Here is a 20,230-nt window from a genome sequence, read left to right on the forward strand (position 1 = left end):
CCCACATTCCAGAGGAATGCCTGTAACACACTGGGAAGAAGCAGGGTGTAGCTTAATATAAGCAGCTCATTCCTCCTTTCCTGAAATATGATTGAGTATCGACTCCCACAAGTCACCAGCTTTTGGGTATAAAAGCAGACGACTGTGGGAGCACCCTTCTATATAGTTGCCAGATGAGATGCTGCTCAATTCATGAACTGCTTAATAAAACCAATTAGATCTCCAAAAAAAAAGTTGATGAGTCGGGATTTTTTTGTAACCTTCTATTATACACAAAAAGAACAAATGTAAATACTGTATTATGTCATAATTTCATTCTAAAGCCCAACAAATTGGTCACAATTACATTCAATATACTTATGTTACAGATTTAACATAAAAACATGATTACATGAAAAAGGAATTACATCATTTTTTAAAGGAATGAAGAAGTGAGTTTTCACTGTGAAGGTTTGTGTTTTAAATGTTCTTTTAACTACGTTTCCTACTACAGCGTCCTTACCTGGAACAAGCCCAGCTAGAGGCTGATTATCCTCATCCCCTTCCCTGTAGGCTTGCCACCAATTTGGATCTTCCTGACTGATCACATGAAGTATATCCCCTTTCTGAAAAGACAGACCTAACTCTCGACATGGAACATAAGGGTCATCTGAAGGGTCATAGTCAAAATGAGCTTTCACATGGATCTAAAAGATAAGGATAAAAATGAAAAAAAATGATGAATTGGCAACACAAAATATTTAGCATAAAATGTTACATTTTTCATTAGTGCGAAGAAACTAAGAGTTGAAATGGGGGGGGCTAAACAACAGCATTTGGGGGCAGTATTTTCTCAGGCTCATCTGTTTTCTTTGTTTAAGTTCATCTCTTTGTTGACTGCAACCATGTACAAGAGTATGCAAAACCCTGTACGTATTGTTAGCCACCAACAAGCTGATGTGTTAAAGGGCTTCCAAGGCTTAAGAGAAGCAGAAAGAATGTACGAAAGACCCCCTTCTTCTCTCTCCATTCCTGACCTGTAAAAATAGTACCTCTGCAGTGCCCCTCGGCATCTCAAATCTGTAAAATGGACCTCCTGATTTTTCTCCCCAATCCAGATCTTCACCCAGATTTCCTGTTAGTAAGCAGCACCACTACTCACGGGGCTGTTCAAGCATGCTTGCTCCTCCCTTTCCTTTACCCTCCAGGTGCATTACAAGGTCCTGTCACCTGTCATTTCTACTTCCAGAACACAGCCCAGCTGATTCATTTTCTCTACTACCACTACTATCATCCAAGTTTAAGCCATTATCGTACTTCATAATGACTTTAGCAACAGTTTCCTAAATCTCCTTGTTTCCTTATTGGTTCTAGTGATCCAATTTCTACACAGAGGCCAAAAGTGTTTTTTAAAGATATGAATCAGTTCACTTACTGTATTTAAAATCCAAACTCCCTGCCATGGCCAACAGACCTGGCCCTACCTACCTCTCCAGCCTCATCTCTTAGAATCTCCTTCCCTACCTTTCTACTCTCCTACTTTGCTCCATGCCCACAGGCTTTCCAAACACAGGGTCTCTAGAAATTACAGCTGAAAGCTCTTCTGGCAATTGACAGGCCAGGCTTCATCTCATCCCGGAGGTCTCCGCTTCATGTTGACTTCTCCAAGAAGCCTTTCCTGACCATCTTATATAATTAATCCCACTTCTTAGTCTCAATGTTCACAGTCTACTTATTCCTACCTTATCACTTACTGCAAGCTATAATTATTTTATGTCATGTTCGTTATTATAAACCTGATACTTAGTAAACTGCCCAGTACCCAAAATGAATCCAATAGATACTCACTGTAAGGAAGAAAATTATCTGGGACCCTTAAGAATATATTTCAATAATTAAAGCCACTGGGCTAGTGGCTAATTCTACGGCTTATATCCGTGCACTGTGAGGTTATCATCCTCCTATCCTGAGCCTTTAAGTTCCTCATAAACCAATTATTTCTATCTTTCTAATGCAGACCCTATGAATCAAGACTTCACAAAAGCTTGCTCCCAGTCTTATAGAGATATTAGTCTTCTATAGGCAAAAGAAATCCCAAAGCAATTTCAAATACCAAAATCTCATAATATGCTTTCCTTGTCCTCTGAATCCAAATGATCACATAAGTAGTTACTAAGAGGTTAATTCATCTATAGTTATAATTTTCTATCACGGTGATAGGGGGAACTCAAGAGTTAAAATTTTAGCTTATGTAATTGTGGCTTTGGTTGTGGTCAGTGGGCATACTGGCTAATGCAAGTAAAAGCTTTGTTCCAGGAACTGGCATACCTGAACAGGCTTATAGGATTTAACAGGATCTCAAGTGATCCACCTTTGGCCCCAAGATTAGAATGCCTGCTGAATGTGATCCAATTAACTTTGACTATGATCTGATTAACTCTCCTGGAAATTCCAAAACCCTTAGCTACCTTTTCCTTCCCCTTATAAAAAGGTGGGCTGGGGAAAGATGGCTGAGATGATTTGGGAATGTAACCCCTGTCTCCCCAGATTGCCACCCATCTAAATAAAGCCTCCATGAAGATTCTACCCCTGGCCCTGGCTGGTTGGCAGTGGCAGAGTATCGGCCTGGTGTGTGGATGTCCTGGGTTTGATTCCTGGTCAGGGCACACAGGAGAAGCACCCATCTGCTTCTCCATCCCTCCTTTCTCTCTCTCTCTCTCTCTCTCTGTGGCCTCTGCCTTAGGTGCTAAAAATAGCTTGGTTGCCAAGTAACAGAGCAGCACCCCAGAGGGGCAGAGCACTGCCCCACAGGGGGATTGTGGGTTGGATCCTGGTTGGATAGGTTGGAGTACATGCAGGAAGGAGTCTGTCTCTCTGCCTCCATTGCTCTCACTTAATTAAAAAAATCCCGTCTTTACTTTTTGGTTGAAATGATGCAGTACAAACTCCATATTTCCAGTTTCAATGGTGTTCTAATTTTCTTTGGACTGATAATAAACAATAATGCAGAAACCTAGTATTTCATGGCTTATGGGACATTACCTGTTATACTATACTGCAATTAAGAGCATGAGTTCTGAAAGAGGCATGGGTTCTAGTCTTGATTCACCTCTCTATCAATAGCGGGCTTGGGAAATTAACTTGACCTTTCTAAGTTCTAGTTTCAATGCCTATTAAATGGGAATAATAAAGCTATATTCCATAGGCTGGCTGTGAGAATTAAGCAGTGTAATACCACTTCATTTCAATTTACTCCTGTTAGATTAGGGCATTAGACTATTTGAAAAACATGCCTTCAGCTCAAGTATTCTCTTTCCTCCCTCCATATTATTTCAATTACATTGTGGAATATAATTTTAAAATTTACACACTTGTTTGGGAACTCTAAGTTTTTATTTTTTTTTTAAGTCAATATAAAGAGAAAGAAACATACAATTTAAGCAATGCATGTTTCCTGGGATAAATGTGTCAGTTACCCAGGAAGTGAATGACAAAGGTGCCACAACTCTTGTGCTCTGCAGCTGACAAAGCAATCACTCGCTGCCTGTGTGTGATGAATACAGGAGTACTTCTGACAGTTTACTCTCGCCATTTATGATGTTATAATTCAGCAAGTGGTTATTGTGGGGTGTCAGGTAACACTTATTTTGTTTAGCTACTTAAAATATATGTTTCTTTCTAATATCACAAAATGTACGCCAGAAAGCTGCCTATGCTTTTACTAGATCCTGACTTGTACCATAATGATGCTCAATAAACTGGTTTTAATTTCTTAAAATCACAAATCTCAGGTACTTATTCCGCATATGCCAACTATGATGCCCTACCACTATTTTCTTTCTGGAAAGCTTCAGTGTGAGCTTTAGTAATTGTAGTTAATTTTAAGCCTGTTTGATTTGATAAAAACTTTGCAAGAGATACTGCAATTGAGAGTTCTCCACAATGAAAGGAAGAAATGAAGGAAAAGAAAAATATTGAACATTGTTTCTATTTTGAAAAGACCTTGCCTCACCCAATACTGTTATTTTAAAAGAGCATCGTTTCATTTCCTTTCTCTCTCCCTTTCTTTTTGAAGTCATATAAGTAAGGACACATCCCAACCCTCTGCTGTGTCTTCTCAAAGCGCAGAGCTACTCTGAAGTCCAGGGCTTGTTCACTGGAGACGTGTGCAGAAAGGCACAGTGCACAGAGAACAAGGCTCCTGGAATTCAGAGACAACTATTTCCTCACTTCTCCTCCTACAAAACTTTAAACAGAAGTAAGGTTGCAAATGCAGTATTAGCTTTATATGTTCTATAAAGAATAAAGGAAAAACATGGAATGATTACCAAAACATAAAACTATAACTGTAATAAAATATTGAGAAAAAAATAAACTATTCTCTTTCAAACTGTTATGCTTTTATAAATGTTAAGAATAATAACAGATGTAATACTTCAGGCTTCCATGTTAATCCAGCACTTTGAAGTCTGTAATTTTTTAACAGCTTTCTTGAGATATAATTCATATATTATACAAGTCACCCATGAACACAAGTGGATGGTTTTTAGTCAATTCAGAGCTGTGCAATCACCAAAAATTTTAGAACACCTTTATTGCCTCAAAAGGAAACACCAGACTGATCAGGAATCCTTCCCATTCGCTCCTAACTTCCCACCGTATACAGAATGACTCATCTACTTTCTGTCTCTGGATTTATCTATTCTGGGCAATTCATTATAAATGAACCAATAAATGACCTTTTGTGACTGGCTTTCCTCACTTACCATAATTTTATCAAGGTTCATCTATGCTGAAGCATATTATATAAGTACTTTCACTCCTTTTTATTGCCAAACAGTACCTCCTATTTCATTTTCCATTCATTGGCTGGCAGATATTTGGGCTGTTTATACCTTCTGGCTATTATAAATAATACTGCTATAAACACTCATGTACGAGTTTGTGTGAAATGTATTTTCTCAGTTCTCTTGGATATATAATTAGGAATGGAGCTGCTGGGTCATAGGGTAAGAAAGTCTTTCTTTTAATATAGCTACATGAGTAAATGTTTAACATAAAGAGCAATACACATTCTAAGTAAGAGTTGTGCACCCTTTGTAAAAGCACCTTCCCCCTATGCTAATGGTTAAATAAAACCACTATGACAGAAAAAGACAAAGTTCAATGTTACAAGAAGTCATAAAAATTCTGAAAATTGTATGAGTTTACTCAATTTGAAATACTGGTATTTCATATTTATTTAAATAAAAATGACTAAATTTCCATGTTTTTATTTGAGCACAAGAAATGTTTAGGGTGACACTTCTTGATCTTCAAATAACAATATCTGTGGTGCAAGTTTTTATGTGGATCTAAGTTTGAATAAACTGAAAACTTATGCCCACATAAAAACCTGCACAAGGATGTTTATAGCAGTGTAATTTATAACTTCCAAAACTTGGAAGCAACCAAGACATTCTTTTAGTAGGTGAGTAGATAAATTGCTATATATCCAGACAACAGAATATTATTCAGTGCTAAAAAAGAAAGCAAAACAGAGTACAGAGGATTTTTATGGCAGGGAAATGATGCTGTACCATACAATGGTGAGTGAATACAATATTATTCATTTGTCAAAACTCATATAATGTGTACCACTAAAAGTAAATCCTCACACAAACTATGAACTTTGGGTAATAATGGAACCATCAGTTCACTGATATAACAAACATGTGATTCTGGCGCAGGGTGTTGACAGTGGGGGAGATTATGCATGTGTGCGTGTCGGAGGTAAGTGAAACTCTGGACTTTCTGCTCCATTTTGCTGTGAACCTAAAACTACCCCAACAAAAACTTTACTAATTTAGAAAAAAGTGAACAGTATCCATCAGACAAGAAATACCAAACAAGAAAACTTCACTTACTACAGTTTCCTTGGCAGGAGGAGGCTTGATTTGTTGACTGGGAATCAGAACAAATGTCAAAGTACCATGCATATCAGACTGTAACAGAGAAACCAGGCAATTCTTAAAATCTGTATCAATGAAAACCATTTCATGATCTTATGAGCAATACTCCCTAAACTGGATTATTCTGGAACTCCTAGGAGACTTAGATGAATCGCATTTCATCAGTAAGCACAAGCTGTGCCTTTCATGGACTCCATTATAGCAGAGCTACCCTGTAATATGGCATTCTATAACTCTGGCACCCTAGGGAAAGCCATTTAGCACATAAATCTTGGGTTTTGATCTAATTAGGGTAAGTTTAGGAAGATTCCACAAAAGGATTGGACAAAACTAGAGTGTTATAACAATTCTGAGTTATCGACTGTGACATATGTCAATTTTAATACAGTAGAATTTGAGCCTGATCAAGAGGTGATGCATGGATAGAGTGCTGGCCTGGGATGCAGAGGACCCAGGTTCAAAACCCCAAGGTTGCAGGCTTGAAGCCCAAAGTCGCTGGCTTGAGCCCACAGTTGCTGGCTTGAGCAAAGGGTCGCATGCTCTGCTGGAGCCCCCCTGGTCAGGGCACAGATGAGAAAGCAATTAATGAACAACTAAGGTGCCGCAATGAAGAACTGATGCTTCTCATCTCTCTTCCTTTCTGCCTGTCTGTCCCTCTCTCTCTCTTGCTAAAAAGAAAAAAAAAATTGAAATAGTTATTGTGAAAAGTGATAAAAAAATACAAATATTTTCACTTCCCAGATGCATTGTCTCTGTTTTCCATTCTATTTTTAACTACAGAGTCTCACTGTTAGGCTATTATTTCCCAGTACACTTAACTAGATCGTTCAGATACCTCCAGTCTAGACTGTAATACAGTAATCAGAATTTCTGGTCTTGAGACAGCAAGAAGCAGTGCTCAACCTAGAGACAGCAGACAATAAAACAAGGGCTAAACACAATAACCACTGGTACTTTGCTGTACCAAAGCAATGAATGGAGTTGGGTGAAAATACATACATAAGAATGTTCTCTAGATTCTTCGACAGACATCAGTAGATAGGAGAGACTCTACTGTAACAACTGATATTAAGTCAGTGAGAATATAAATCTGGTTTGTGGGTATACGCGCAGTGATCATAAACTGCTTTCAAAAGTTGTCTAAAAATGGCTTCCTGATTACACTAACAGAACTTTCTATGATGATAGAAATGTTCTAAATCTACACCTTAATATGGGAGCCATTAGCTACAGACTGCTCTTGAGCACCTGAAATACAACTAGTAGGAATAAGAATCTCAATTTTAAATTTTATTTAATTTAAATTGAAATAGCTAGCACATGTAGCTACTGGACAATATAGATCTACAGCACTGCTATTATCTAATATTGTTAATGAAACAACAATCAATTGCAAATAAACAAAATGAATATAAAAATCATGAGGGCATGGGCTTTGTTCTGTTACTGTTTCTCTAGCAGGTGGTAAATAACATATGTTGACTGAATTAATGAGATATATTAGTGACTTTAGAGGTAAATAAAATATACCAAATAGTATTTATGCTCAAAAGAAAAGAAATATCAGTATACCCATCCCAAAATGAATCTCTACTGATACTTACAGTAGGAATATCATGTGAAAATTAGGTTCAAAATTATCTAGTGTTCTTAACAGTTGTTTTTAAAATGCTTTAAAATATTTTATCCAGAAGTCTAATAAACAAAAAAACCCAGCTTTAAAGAACCTACCAATTGCCCTGGCCAGGTAGCTCAACTGGTTAGAGCGCTGTCCCGATATGCCAAGGTTGTAGGTTTGATCCCCAGTCAGGGCACATATAAGAATCAACCAATGAATGCAAAAGTAAGTGGAATAATAAACAATGTTGTTCCCTCCCTTTCTCCCTCTCAACCCCCCACCCTTCCTCTCTCTCAAAAATCAATTAAAAAGAAGAGCCTACCAATTATTCTTCTACCTGTGTCAACTTACCAACAAGTCAAAAACCTCATTGACATCTTTCCCTCGAATTTCAATGCCATTAATCTCCAGAACTTCATCTCCTTCATGTAAAAGGCCACTTTTCTCTGCTGCACCTCCTTTTACTATCCGACTAATGATGACAGAATCCATTTCATTACGAACTGTAGCACCCTAAAAAAATTCAACATCCAATTTTAAAATAAAAATGCAATCAACATCCAATTTTAAAATAAAAATGCAATTTTTTGGTTAAGCATTTCTTTATTTTTAAATTCTTATTATTTCCTACTCAATAACACTAGCCTTCAGTTATCTCGAGGAAAAAAAAAACTTACACAGCTAAAATAATCATGATTATTAGGTTTGAAAGCTGACAATTTCCCTCATATTTTCTGCTTCAGAAACATTCTATTCTTTAAAATTCTAAAAATCACGCAGACTTAAGCATACAACAGAAAAATGCACTTGCTTAAAACAATGTGAAGACTTTTAATCAAACTTGTTCTCTACATGCTGGATGCTATTCAAAATAGTTATTCTACATTTAGGTATAATTAATGAACATGACATAACAATAAAAGTCCTTTTATAACATTCAAAATATGAAAGATAACTGCTAATTTGGTTGATTATTACAATGTTAAATATTATAGCTACATCCAATTCACATTAAAATGTATTAAACATTAATATTTATTAATACAAATTAGAAACACAACTGAAATATATACATTCTAATAAAGAAATATAAAATACACAAAAAGGCTTAAAAGTAGAGTTTGTAACATTTTTCTCCTAAACTTTTGTCAGAGCTTTACACCATTTCTTTTTTCTGGTGGGGGAAAAAATAAGTTATGGTACATAATCTGCTCATAAAATATGGTCCTTATTCCATGTACCACACTATTCAAAACACAATTTGAGATTAGGATTCAAGAATATCCTCTGAAAATAAAGAAAATTAAGGCAATAAGAGCAGACTAAGAGACTGAAAAAGGTTTTACATATAAAAACTATAAAACAAGTAATACCATTAAGGAATACAGACTAAGTATATATGAAGTATATATAGCTAGTAATTGTGTTTCAGTAGATTTAACTGAATGAAAAAATTTGATTTTCTAATTTGTTTAAATGCCAGGAGAATAATAAAGCAGGTTACTTGCTCCTTTGTTCCCCAACAGTTATCTCACAAGCTACTATTTTTATCAAATTAGGGATGACAAAGATGAAGAATAAATTTTTCTCTGAATAAGGAGTATGAGGAAGAACATAAGAGAATTCCAAAAAACTGACCTCAAAAGAGAAAAACTACCAGAAATATAAAGGGGTCTTTATCTGCCACAAAGATGACCCCTGTGTAGAAAGGACCTGCGATGGGAGACATGGAATACTTACCAGTGGGATATCTCGAGCCTTTTCTATACGAACTATTTTTACAGTTTCTCCTCCATACTGGCCAATGCTTTCATAAACTCTCTCATCTGTAACGGGCTCTAGCTGCATTTCCTGCTCAGCGACCTTATCATGGGCCAGTAAAAGTGCCTGTTTCAAAAAAACCCACAGTATTTAAGGTAACAGTATGATTTATTTCTCTTGAGAGATTTTACCATCATGTATATACAGGGTATGGCAAAAGTAGGTTTACAGTTGTTTGTAGGGAAACTAATACAATAATAAATGATAATATCAATATAAGAATAAACTCTTATACTCACAACTATAAACCTACTTTTTGCCTATAGTATTCTTATTAAACCCTTAAAAGGAGTGCTATAATTAATGATATATTCAGATCAGTTTCCAAACCTTCCAATGAAGTACAGATGCAACCCTGTATCTTTCATACCTAATAATAACTAAAGATGGGTTGGTTATTAAAGTCTAAAATGCTTATTATACTGAAAAAAAAAAGAAAAACACCAATCAACTTAAAGGTCCAATGCCTTAAATATACATAGTTAAATTTATGAAAAATATAACCAAAAAAGCAGATAATTTTTTAAAAGAATAAGATGTTTCAAAAATAACGTTAGGCTCTGGCCATTTGGCTCAGCAGTAGAGTGTCGGCCCAGCGTGTGGAAGTCCTGGGTTCGATTCTGGCCAGGGCACACAAGAGAAGCGCCCATCTGCTTCTCCAACCTTCCCCCTCTCTTTTCTCTCTGTCTCTCTCTTCCCCTCCCGCAGCCAAGGCTCCATGGGAGCAAAATTGGCCGGATGCTGAGGATGGCTCCATGGCCTCCACATCAGGCACTAGAATGGCTCTGGCTACAACAGAGCAACGCCCCAGATGTGCATAGCATCGCCCCCTGGTGGGCATGCTGGGTGGATCCTGGCAGGGCACATGCGGGAGTCTGTCTGACTGCCTCCCCACTTCTAACTTCGGAAAAATATAAACAACTAAAAAATGTTAAGTATGAAAATATATAATCCAATAACAATTATTTTACAGTGGAAGTTGTGAAGAATCAAAACAATGTTTGAAGTCTCTTTCATCCCTAAAAGACTGATTCAAAGAGACTGAGAATGTTGGAAAAACCACATACAAAATGCTGTCCATTTTCTACCTGAATATGTGGAGCATTCAGCAAAGCTGTTAATTCTTGTCCTTCTTTCTGGTGGATTGGCTTCAAAACAGTTTGTACCTAAGGAACAAAAAGAAAGGTTAATATCACCAGCACATATACAAGTATTTTTAAAAGATACAATTTAAAATAATAAACTACTTATAAGAAAGGTACAAAAAAATTGTTAAAAAAATTATTTTTTTCTCAGAGCTTTCAATAGTTATCATGGTTAACAATACATTTATTATTAATTTTTCCTTTTCCAAGTGAAAGGAAGGGAGACAAAGAGATAGATTCACAAATACGCTGAACCAGGATCCACCTGCCAACCCCTGGCAACTGCCATCTGGGACCAATGTTCTGCACATCTGGGGCCATGCTCACAACCAAGCTATTTTTAGAGGCTGTGGTGGAGGCATCACAGAACCATCCTCAGTGCCTGGGGCCGATGTGCTTGAACCAATCAAGCCATGGCAGTGGGATAGGGTGTGGGGTGGAGAGGGAGGGAGATAGAAGAAGAAGGAGGAGTGGAAAAGCAGATGGTTGTTTCTCCCGTGTGCCCTGACTGAGAATTGAACCCAGGACATTCACACGCCAGGCTGATGCCCGACTGCTGAGGCAACCAGCCAGGGTAACAATACATTTTTTACTTAAGAAACAAACTAACAAAAAAACACTAGATAAGATTTTTGTATTTATGCATGAATGAACTATTTCCTTCCTGTTTCTCACAATATAATGATTACATAAGGGAAGAAAAACTAAGTTATCTTATTTTATAGTTTTTAATCATCTTTATGCAACATTTTAAATCACAGACAACACAAGTTATAGGCTTAAGATAAATTTATATGAGTAACATAACCACCATATTATATAGTGAATTACATTAAAAAATTTCCCAATGTGAAGCAATTCTTACATTCCTAGGATAAATTCCACTTGATTATGATGAATTTTTTAGGCTTTGTTTTCTCATCTTAAATGGCAACTACCATTTAAGGTTTTCAAAAGATTGAGATAGTCCATATAAACTGCTTAAAATATATAATAAATTATTACTTAAATATATTTCTAGATTCAAGTTATTAATATTTTAAGGTTTCTACTTTAATGTTCGAAGTTGGACTGGCCCCCAATTGGTGACTGTGGTCATGTACCCTGGTTTATAGAACTGTCTGGTTTTATTACCTATGTCTTTATAGTCTAGTACAAAAAATTGGAAAATCGTCTGTATTTATGTGTCAAAACAGTTTAATATTAGATTTATATGTTCCTGAATGTTTTGATAGACCTTGTACATAAAATCATTTGGGCCTGGTAGATTTTTCTAGGGATGAATTTCTGACTTTCATCTTTATCCATAGTTATTGATCCATTCTTTTGGCTATCTGTTCTTAAGCCACCTTTGACAGTATTTTCTTAGAAAACCACCCACTTGATAGCACCTTCATATTTAATAATAAAGCTGTAACTATATTATGCTGTTATTTTTAATCTTCTGTCTGTATTTATGCTTTTATATCTTTCCTAATGTTATTGATATTTTTTCAGCAAAGATTTCTCTATTTTCTTGTACTTTTCAAAGAACTAGCTTCAAATCTTCAATCTATTTTTCTTTCCATTTAAACAATTTAATCCCTTTCTTTTGCTTTAGTTTTCCCTTTTTATTTGTTAATCATTAAGCTGTATGTTCAGTTCATTTATTTTCAATCATTTTTCTTCTGTAATCAATATATAAAGGTATAAATTTTGCTCTGTGGGTTACTTTCCCCAAAGATTGTATATATTATGTATGTTCTCATTGTCAATGCCTCTGATTTTCTCCCCTTTTCTATTTCCAAACTCAATTACACACCAAAAAGAGTATTTTGCAATAATGCAGATAACAAAACCAAAATTATCACCATTAATGAAAATATATAGAAGTAAATTCATACATAATTATTATTTACAAAAGTAACTCATGATTAAAACTAGAAGCTAGTAATTCTCACACCTCTTAGGGGTATTTTAAATCACTTTATTAGTAATTCCCTATTGAACCTAAGGGATTGTAATTTTGGGATTAATTTAAAATCAAAGTAATGACAGTAATAAAACCAGCCTGTCCTCTGGTTTTGGTCCTAAAAAAACATGTTTCTAATTGTAGAGTTCTGTATGTATAAAGAGGATGGCCTAGCAATTATCTTCTCCAAGAATTCCATTAAAACCTTACTAATGGACAAGTGCAGTAATCCAAAGCTGTAATTAAATGCTCATTTTAAAAATAGGGTGTGTCTTTCTTTTTAAAATGCAGCAAATCTAAATTAATTTAAAATGAAATTTATAGTCCGTCATCATATATTTTGTAATAGCTGGAGAAAATAATTTTTACAAAGAAAGAAAACTTTGGATTAAAAATGTACCAAGGGTTTACAAAATGTACCAAGCCAACAAATTAATTTTCTGTACAGACATTTTCCCAATTTTTCCTTTTTAATAAAAGTTCATTTAAAAATATTTATTGATTGATTTTAGAGAGAAAGAGATAGAAACATCAATCTGTTTCTGTATGTTCCCTGACTGGGGATTGAACTGGAAACCTTTGTGTCTCAGAACAATGTTCTTTTTTTAAAAATATCTTTTTATAGTTTTGCTTTTTATTTTTGAGAGAGAAAGAGAGAGAGAGGGAGGAAGGGAAAGATGAGAAGCATCAACTCATAGTTATGGCACTTCAGTTGTTGACTGTTTCTCATACATGCATTGACGGGGAAGCCAGTGGCCCCTTGCTCAAGCTAGCAACCTTAGGATCAAGCCAGCGATCTTGGGGTTTCAAACCTGGGACTTCAGCATCCCAGGTTGATGCTCTATCCACTGCACCACCACTGGTCAGGCTAGGACAATGTACCAACCAACCAAACTAACCAGCCAGGAGCTCTATTGTTATTTTTAAATCAATTGCTAAACGTCCCCTACTTATAAAAAAGCAATGTGTTAGATTATTTCACAATTAGGTAATGTTCTTCTATTGGTTTCTTCATCAAGTTAAGAAGATGTGTCTGGCTTCCTAAGAATTTTCATCAGGGGAAATGTATTAAATTTTCTTCAGATGCCTTTTCTGCATCAAGTTGATCCTATAGCTTTCTCATCTACTCATTTAATTTTTAAAAAATATTGTAGAGCCATCATAAATTTTAAATTATTAATGACTTATCTGGACTTTAGGATCTTTTAATATCATATCCTACCCCTTAATAATTATTTAAGAAATATGCCAGGTTTTCTCAGTCACTACTATCTTTGTACCTTTACTAAAGGACAGCTTTTCCTCTTTCTTAGGCTTCTTGGAAAATTCTCAATCATCCTTCAAGACTTAGCAAATTAGGCCCTGGCCAGTTGGCTCAGTGGTAGAGCGTTGGCCTGGCATGCAGAAGTCCCGGGTTCGATTCCCAGCCAGGGCACACAGGAGAAGCGCCCATCTGCTTCTCCACCCCTTCCCCTCTCCTTCCTCTCTGTCTCTCTCTTCCCCTCCCGCAGCCGAGGCTCCATTGGAGCAAAGATGGCCCGGGCGCTGGGGATGGCTCCTTGGCCTCTGCCCCAGGCACTGGAGTGGCTCTGGTCGCAACAGAGCGACACCCCGGAGGGGCAGAGCGTCGCCCCCTGGTGGGCATGTCGGGTGGATCCTGGTCGGGCGCATGCAGGAGTCTGTCTGACTGTCTCTCCCCATTTCCAGCTTCAGAAAAATACCAAAAAAATAAAAAATAAAATAAAATAAATAAAAAGAAAAAACAAGTACAACTGTTAAGTTCAGGTTGGATAAAAACCACAACCGATTCTTGGCAAGTATACAACCTAACTAGTGGGAGTCATGTGTGTATGGCTGCTTTAAAAAAAAAAAAAAAAAGAGAGACTTAGCATATTAAATTTTCTTCTGCTTCCTTTCCCCCATGCCCACCCCCAAATACATCCCCAGAACTAGGCCCATCTTCTTCTCCTGCCCTAACTACCTTCCTCACACTTCTCAAAAGATTGTAATTATTTACTTGCTCCTCCTCATCAACGCAGCTTTTACTGACTAGCTGATGGACCTCTGGGTTGTTTCCAGTTTCTGACTGCTATGAACACTTGTGCGGAAGCCTCTGTGTGGATATGCTTTCATTTTTCTCAGGCACAGACTCGAAGGGGGACTGCTCTGTCATAGTTTATAGGTATATTAGTTTTAACAGATATTGCCAAATTACCAAAGTGATAGTACCAATTCATACTTCAACAGTAATGTATGAGAGTTTCAGTTGCTTCATAAGCTGACCAACATTTAATACTACCAGACCTTTAAAAAATTATTTTAGCCATTCTGGTGTCCATGAAGTGGTACCTCATTTTGTTTTAATTGCACTTCTCTGTTGGCTAATGATGCTGAACACTTCAAATTTCTCAAACTTACTAGACATTTGGATTCTCTCTTTGTGAAGTGTCTGTTCAAGTCCTTTGCCTATTCTTTAAAACCTGATTAGTCTTTTTCTTCTTAATTTGTAAGAGTCCTTTTGGATATAAGTTGTTGTCATACATACTTATACACACCCATGTATATACCTCAGTATCTCAAAATCAAATAATCAAATACCACTTCCCAGTCTGCTGGCTTGCATTTAATGACCAAAAAGCTTGGTTTTCATTTATTAATAAAAATCCTAGACTGTCAAAGACTTAATATGAATCTTCAAATTTGAAGTTTTTAGTCTTTATTATTATACAATTCATGATTGATATTTTAAGTGATAGTAGCAAAGAACACGGATGTTTTAAGATACTCTTTTACTAAATTCCTTGGGTGTTTTTTTTTACTTATTCAAATTAAATTTCCACATAAAAATAATACAACTGAAGTATAAGGTAATTTCTTCTTTAAATAATGCATATTAAAATATGCTGGAATTATGAATGCTAAAAAGCAAGTCACTAGACAATGGGCACACGAGCAGCCTAGTCAGTCAGGCAGTCTTATGCCAGTAACAAATCCTCACCTGGCCTCAATATTCAGAAATATAAAACAAAAAGGTTGAATCAGGTGATTGTTAAGGTTTTTCCAGCTGTAAAACAAAGGCCGTGAGTCCACTGACTCTTTAGTTTTGTTACCAGTCTTATTCCTCTTTGAAGAGCTCTGAGTGTGTACTTTTCTTAAGTGTGATGCACTGTAAGGGCTGCCACACAGGTGTGCACAACTCCAGGGCAAGTCAGTCACACTGCAGCACAACCATATGTTGTGGCCCACGAGGTTCATTACTTTGCACTCATTTTAAGACCCTTTTTAGCCCAACATCACTGTCACCCACATAGCCTACCACCATCAGAGCAATACAATCCTCAATTATTACTGAAGATATTTTACGGATGCGAAAGCCAGCCTTCAGAAAATTTCCTTGATATGATACTTTCAAAATTGTGGACCATGTAAATATGTTAACAGTCTCCCCCCAAAATACCCCTAATATTCAAAACTGATTTTTAAATCCCTTTCCATTTCTTTCTCTCCCAAAGCTTTACTCTTTAAGCCAACTCTATTTCTTTGTCCCTTTCTATCTTAAAACCCTTTAACCTATGTTGCTGATTTTATCCTTTCTTTCCACCCTTTCTGGTGCTCTGTCACATTTTTCAATTGAAGTGATTCTGATCTCTCTTGCTTATCGCATTTTCTTTTCTACCTATTGTTCTATTCAACCAAACAAAGCCCCACAGCTAGCTGGACTAAACCTCCTACTCAAATTGGGAAGAGAAAAAAAGATTTTCTTTTACTTAAAAATAAATAAGATAGGAAAGACAATTGTAATGATTTATTATGTGTTCCTCCCAACCCTATAAAATAGAAGTTACGCTATATTTGTGAGTAAATAAGATTAAAATGGTTCAGAGAAGCCACTTAAACTATGATAAGTAAAGCTACAAGGATAATATCTTAATAAATAAAAAATTTTGCGTATCTAGTCTTGGTTGGGTGGCTCTGTTGTCCCGGAGTGCCAAGGTCACGCGTTTGATCCTGGGTCAGGGCACAGATAAAAAGCAATCATGAGTGCATGGCTAAATGGAAAAACTAAGTGGAAGGAGTTGAGGCTTCTCTCTCCCCACTCTATTCCCCCCTTCAATGAAAAAAAATACTTAAAAATGAACAATTTAGCATATCTAACTGTAATGACAAGATGCAAACAAAGAATAGGTTTCCACTAGCTGTCTTTTAAACTCTAGTGGATGGAAAATTTCTTTTCTAGGAACAGGTCCTTTGGTCATACTTTCTTATCACGGGCAACACTAGACTTCTCTCAGCCACTTTTACACACAGGATCTTTGCCCATCATAGGTATCTAAGTAAAGAAAATATATTCTGTGCTAATTTGAGAAGTGCCTCCTAACCTATTTTATAAGCTCTGGAGGTCCCACCCTTCCCGCCTCCCATTTCCTGTCTTGTGCCTGGATTCAATGAAACCGATTTACTTGATGGGCTTCCAGAATTAATAGTTTTTTTTGCTATCAAAATAACTTAAATCCTATAATAACAACAAAATACCTACCCTTCCCCAAGACAGGAGAAGATGGCTTATTTCTATCTTTTAAAAACCTTTCATTTAAAATATGTTTGCAGGCCCTGGCCGGTTGGCTCAGTGGTAGAGTGTCGACCTGGCATGCAGGAGTCCCAGGTTCGATTCCCGACCAGGGCACACAGGAGAAGCACCCATCTGCTTCTCCACCCCTCCCCCTCTCCTACCTCTCTGTCTCTCTCTTCCCCTCCCGCAGCCAAGGCTCCACTGGAGCAAAGTTGGCCCGGGTGCTGAGAATGGCTCTGTGGCCTCTGCCTCATGCACTAGAATGGCTCTGGTTGCAACAGAGCGACACCCCAGATGGGCAGAGCATCGCCCCCTGGTGGGCGTGCCGGGTGGATCCTGGTCGGGCACATGTGGGAGTCTGTCTGACTGTCTCCCTGTTTCCAACTTCAGAAAAATACAAAAAAATAAAATAAAATAAAAGATGTTTGCAGAACACATTAAAACACTGAGCATCAACAAGCAGCAGAAACTTGAAGTCTCATTGTACGTTAAAATTTATTTTTGAGCTTCTACATAGTTCTTATAAAGGAAAAACTTCAAAACACAGTCATGTACCACTTGACAAAGATAGCTACTGAGAATGCATCATTAGGAGATTTCATCATGCAAACTTCACAGAGCACACTCACAGAAATCTAGATGGTATAACCTACTACACCATTTAGTCTATATGGGGTAGCCTATTGCTCCTAGACTACAAACATGTACAGCATGTTACTGTACTGAATACTGTAAGCAACCCTAACACACTGGTATACTATTATAGGATAGCAGTGCATGTTTGTTTACACCAGCATTACCACAAACATGCTGTGTTAGGATGGCTGCAACATCACTAGGCGATAGGAATTTTCCAGCTCCATTATAATCTTATGGGATCACTGTCATCATTTATGTGGTTCGTTGTTGACTAAATAATGCAGCACATGACCGTATCTACAAGTAACAAATCTTAGAACGTACATATTTATAATGCCTGATTATCAGATATAATTTTTATCTCATTAGTATTCATTTTCTCAGTTCATAATGTAAAATGCTTAAAATAAAACCATACTAAAAATATTTTAAAACTTTCCCCTTTAGTAATTTAGACAATTGTTCCTCTTACTACACAAATATATAATTTTATATACAAAACTCTCTCTCTTCTTTCATGAAATAGTTCTAACTCTGGAATAAGTATATATTTTTTCAGGATAAAATATATGTAGCAAATTTTTCCTCACAATTAATTATTACGTTAAACAAGCTTTATACTCACACCAGTATTTTCCAATAATACTGCCTTACTATTGCTAACAATTACCTTGTACAAGCCAACGATAGCTTTAGAATACATACCTCTTGTGCAAGATCTTGTGCATTAGAGATAAGAGGAAACGGAGGGCTGGCCTTGTTCATGTGGACTGTGACAGCATTGTGTATCTTAAATGCATTCTGGAAATCTTTATTTTGTACAAGCTGTAAAAGCAGTGAAATATCTTCCTGGCTCTGAGAATCAACCAAAGTATGTTGGATATGTTTAAGTGAAGAAAACAAGTCTTCCACTTCTAGTAGGAGAAAGAAAAGACATCGAAAATTAATTTTCTGTCTTAACATTTAAGATAAAATTTTTTGAATCGTAACAATTTACATTTAAAAAAAACTTGCACATATACTTGAGGTGCATGGTCCTTCCACTGATTCTTAAGTAACACTCTTTAAAATTATACAACAGATTAAAATAACATTCTTTGACAGTGTTTTAAATATAAAACTAAAACGAGAGTACAGAAATGAAAAAAAATTAAAATCGACAATAGTCCATCACCTAGAAACAACTTTATTTTAAAAATTGGCCCTGGCCGGTTGGCTCAGCTCAGCGGTAGAGCGTCGGCCTGGCGTGCGGGGGACCTGGGTTCGATTCCCGGCCAGGGCACATAGGAGAAGCGCCCATTTGCTTCTCCACCCCCCCACCCCCTCCTTCCTCTCTGTCTCTCTCTTCCCCTCCCACAGCCAAGGCTCCATTGGAGCAAGGATGGCCCGGGCGCTGGGGATGGCTCCTTGGCCTCTGCCCCGGGGTGCTAGAGTGGCTCTGGTCTCGGCAGAGCGACCCCCCTGAGGGGCAGAGCATCGCCCCCTGGTGGGCAGAGCGTAGCCCCTGGTGGGCATGCCGGGTGGATCCCGGTCGGGTGCATGCAGGAGTCTGTCTGACTGTTTCTCCCCGTTTCCAGCTTCAGAAAAATACAAAAAAAAAAAAAAAAAAAAAAATTTACAGCATTTCCTTTTTTCATTTAACAGTATATTTTAACCCTTGGAATAGTGAGTTTTCATGTTTGCTGACCCCTGGGAGTGAGTTTATTTTTCAAAAAATGAAATTAGTTCCAATTACAGTTTTATTAACTTAAAATCATGTTTGTCTGATAAGCAAATTATGAAACAAGAACATCTGCCTTTTTTTAATGTTGCCTTACATGTTTTTAAAATAAAAATTTTGGTACAATCGTACTCTGGATGGTCAGGAGCACGAGGACATACAGAACATTCGTACTACTCAGAGGGTTGTTTTCCCAAATCGCCAGTTTTTAAAAAACACTATATGATGGCTCTGTGTGTGATATTTTATTACATGCTGAACCATAATTTATAATAACCATTACACTAAAGTTGAGCATTCATGTTGCTTCCAATTTCTGCTACTGTAAGTAAGAGGCATTTCAGTTATATAATGATCATTCCTGCATAAAAATATGTCTGAGATTCTGCTGTTTCCTTAAACGCCTAGAAATGAAATTTTAAAATAAGATTCTGGCATTTTACAAGTAAAACAGCTTTCCAGGGAGATTTTACTAATTTACATCTCATTAGCAATATTTTCACCAATATTCAACATTACTATTTTTTTTTTAATCTTCAATTTCTTTAATGGGATAGTTAAGGCTTATACATATTTACCAGGTACTTCTTTTGTGCTCCAAAAACTCTTATGACAACAAGTCTCCTAAAATTATATTGAAACTTGTGGCAAACGTGTGTGCGTGCTTGTTAGTGTGTATATGTAGCACATGCATTTTTCTGAGAATTATCCCTAAATGGTGAAGATCCAATGGTTGATTCCTGTCATCCCAATGGGGAGATGTGTGCGTTTTTGTGTACACTTCGTCACATTTCTTAGAAATAGCTTTCTAATTTTTCCATTTGTCTGTTAATATA

At 36.7% G+C, this 20,230-nt stretch overlaps 1 protein-coding gene across 3 annotated transcripts in view; it reads right to left on the reverse strand.

Moving 5' to 3' along the window:
- PALS1 (protein associated with LIN7 1, MAGUK p55 family member) overlaps positions 1–20,230 on the reverse strand; it is a 96,498-nt gene that overhangs the window by 15,857 nt on the left and 60,411 nt on the right. For all 3 annotated transcript variants that reach the window (XM_066342453.1, XM_066342451.1, XM_066342452.1), the window contains 6 exons: positions 18,380–18,588; positions 10,458–10,535; positions 9,289–9,435; positions 7,900–8,061; positions 5,886–5,963; positions 503–686 (listed from right to left, as the gene is read on the reverse strand). In XM_066342453.1, coding sequence (XP_066198550.1) covers positions 503–686; positions 5,886–5,963; positions 7,900–8,061; positions 9,289–9,435; positions 10,458–10,535; positions 18,380–18,588 — 858 coding nt within the window. The remainder of the gene's footprint in view (positions 1–502; positions 687–5,885; positions 5,964–7,899; positions 8,062–9,288; positions 9,436–10,457; positions 10,536–18,379; positions 18,589–20,230) is intronic.

Source organism: Saccopteryx leptura, chromosome 6 (assembly GCF_036850995.1).
Source record: "Saccopteryx leptura isolate mSacLep1 chromosome 6, mSacLep1_pri_phased_curated, whole genome shotgun sequence".
Lineage (NCBI taxonomy): Eukaryota > Metazoa > Chordata > Mammalia > Chiroptera > Emballonuridae > Saccopteryx > Saccopteryx leptura.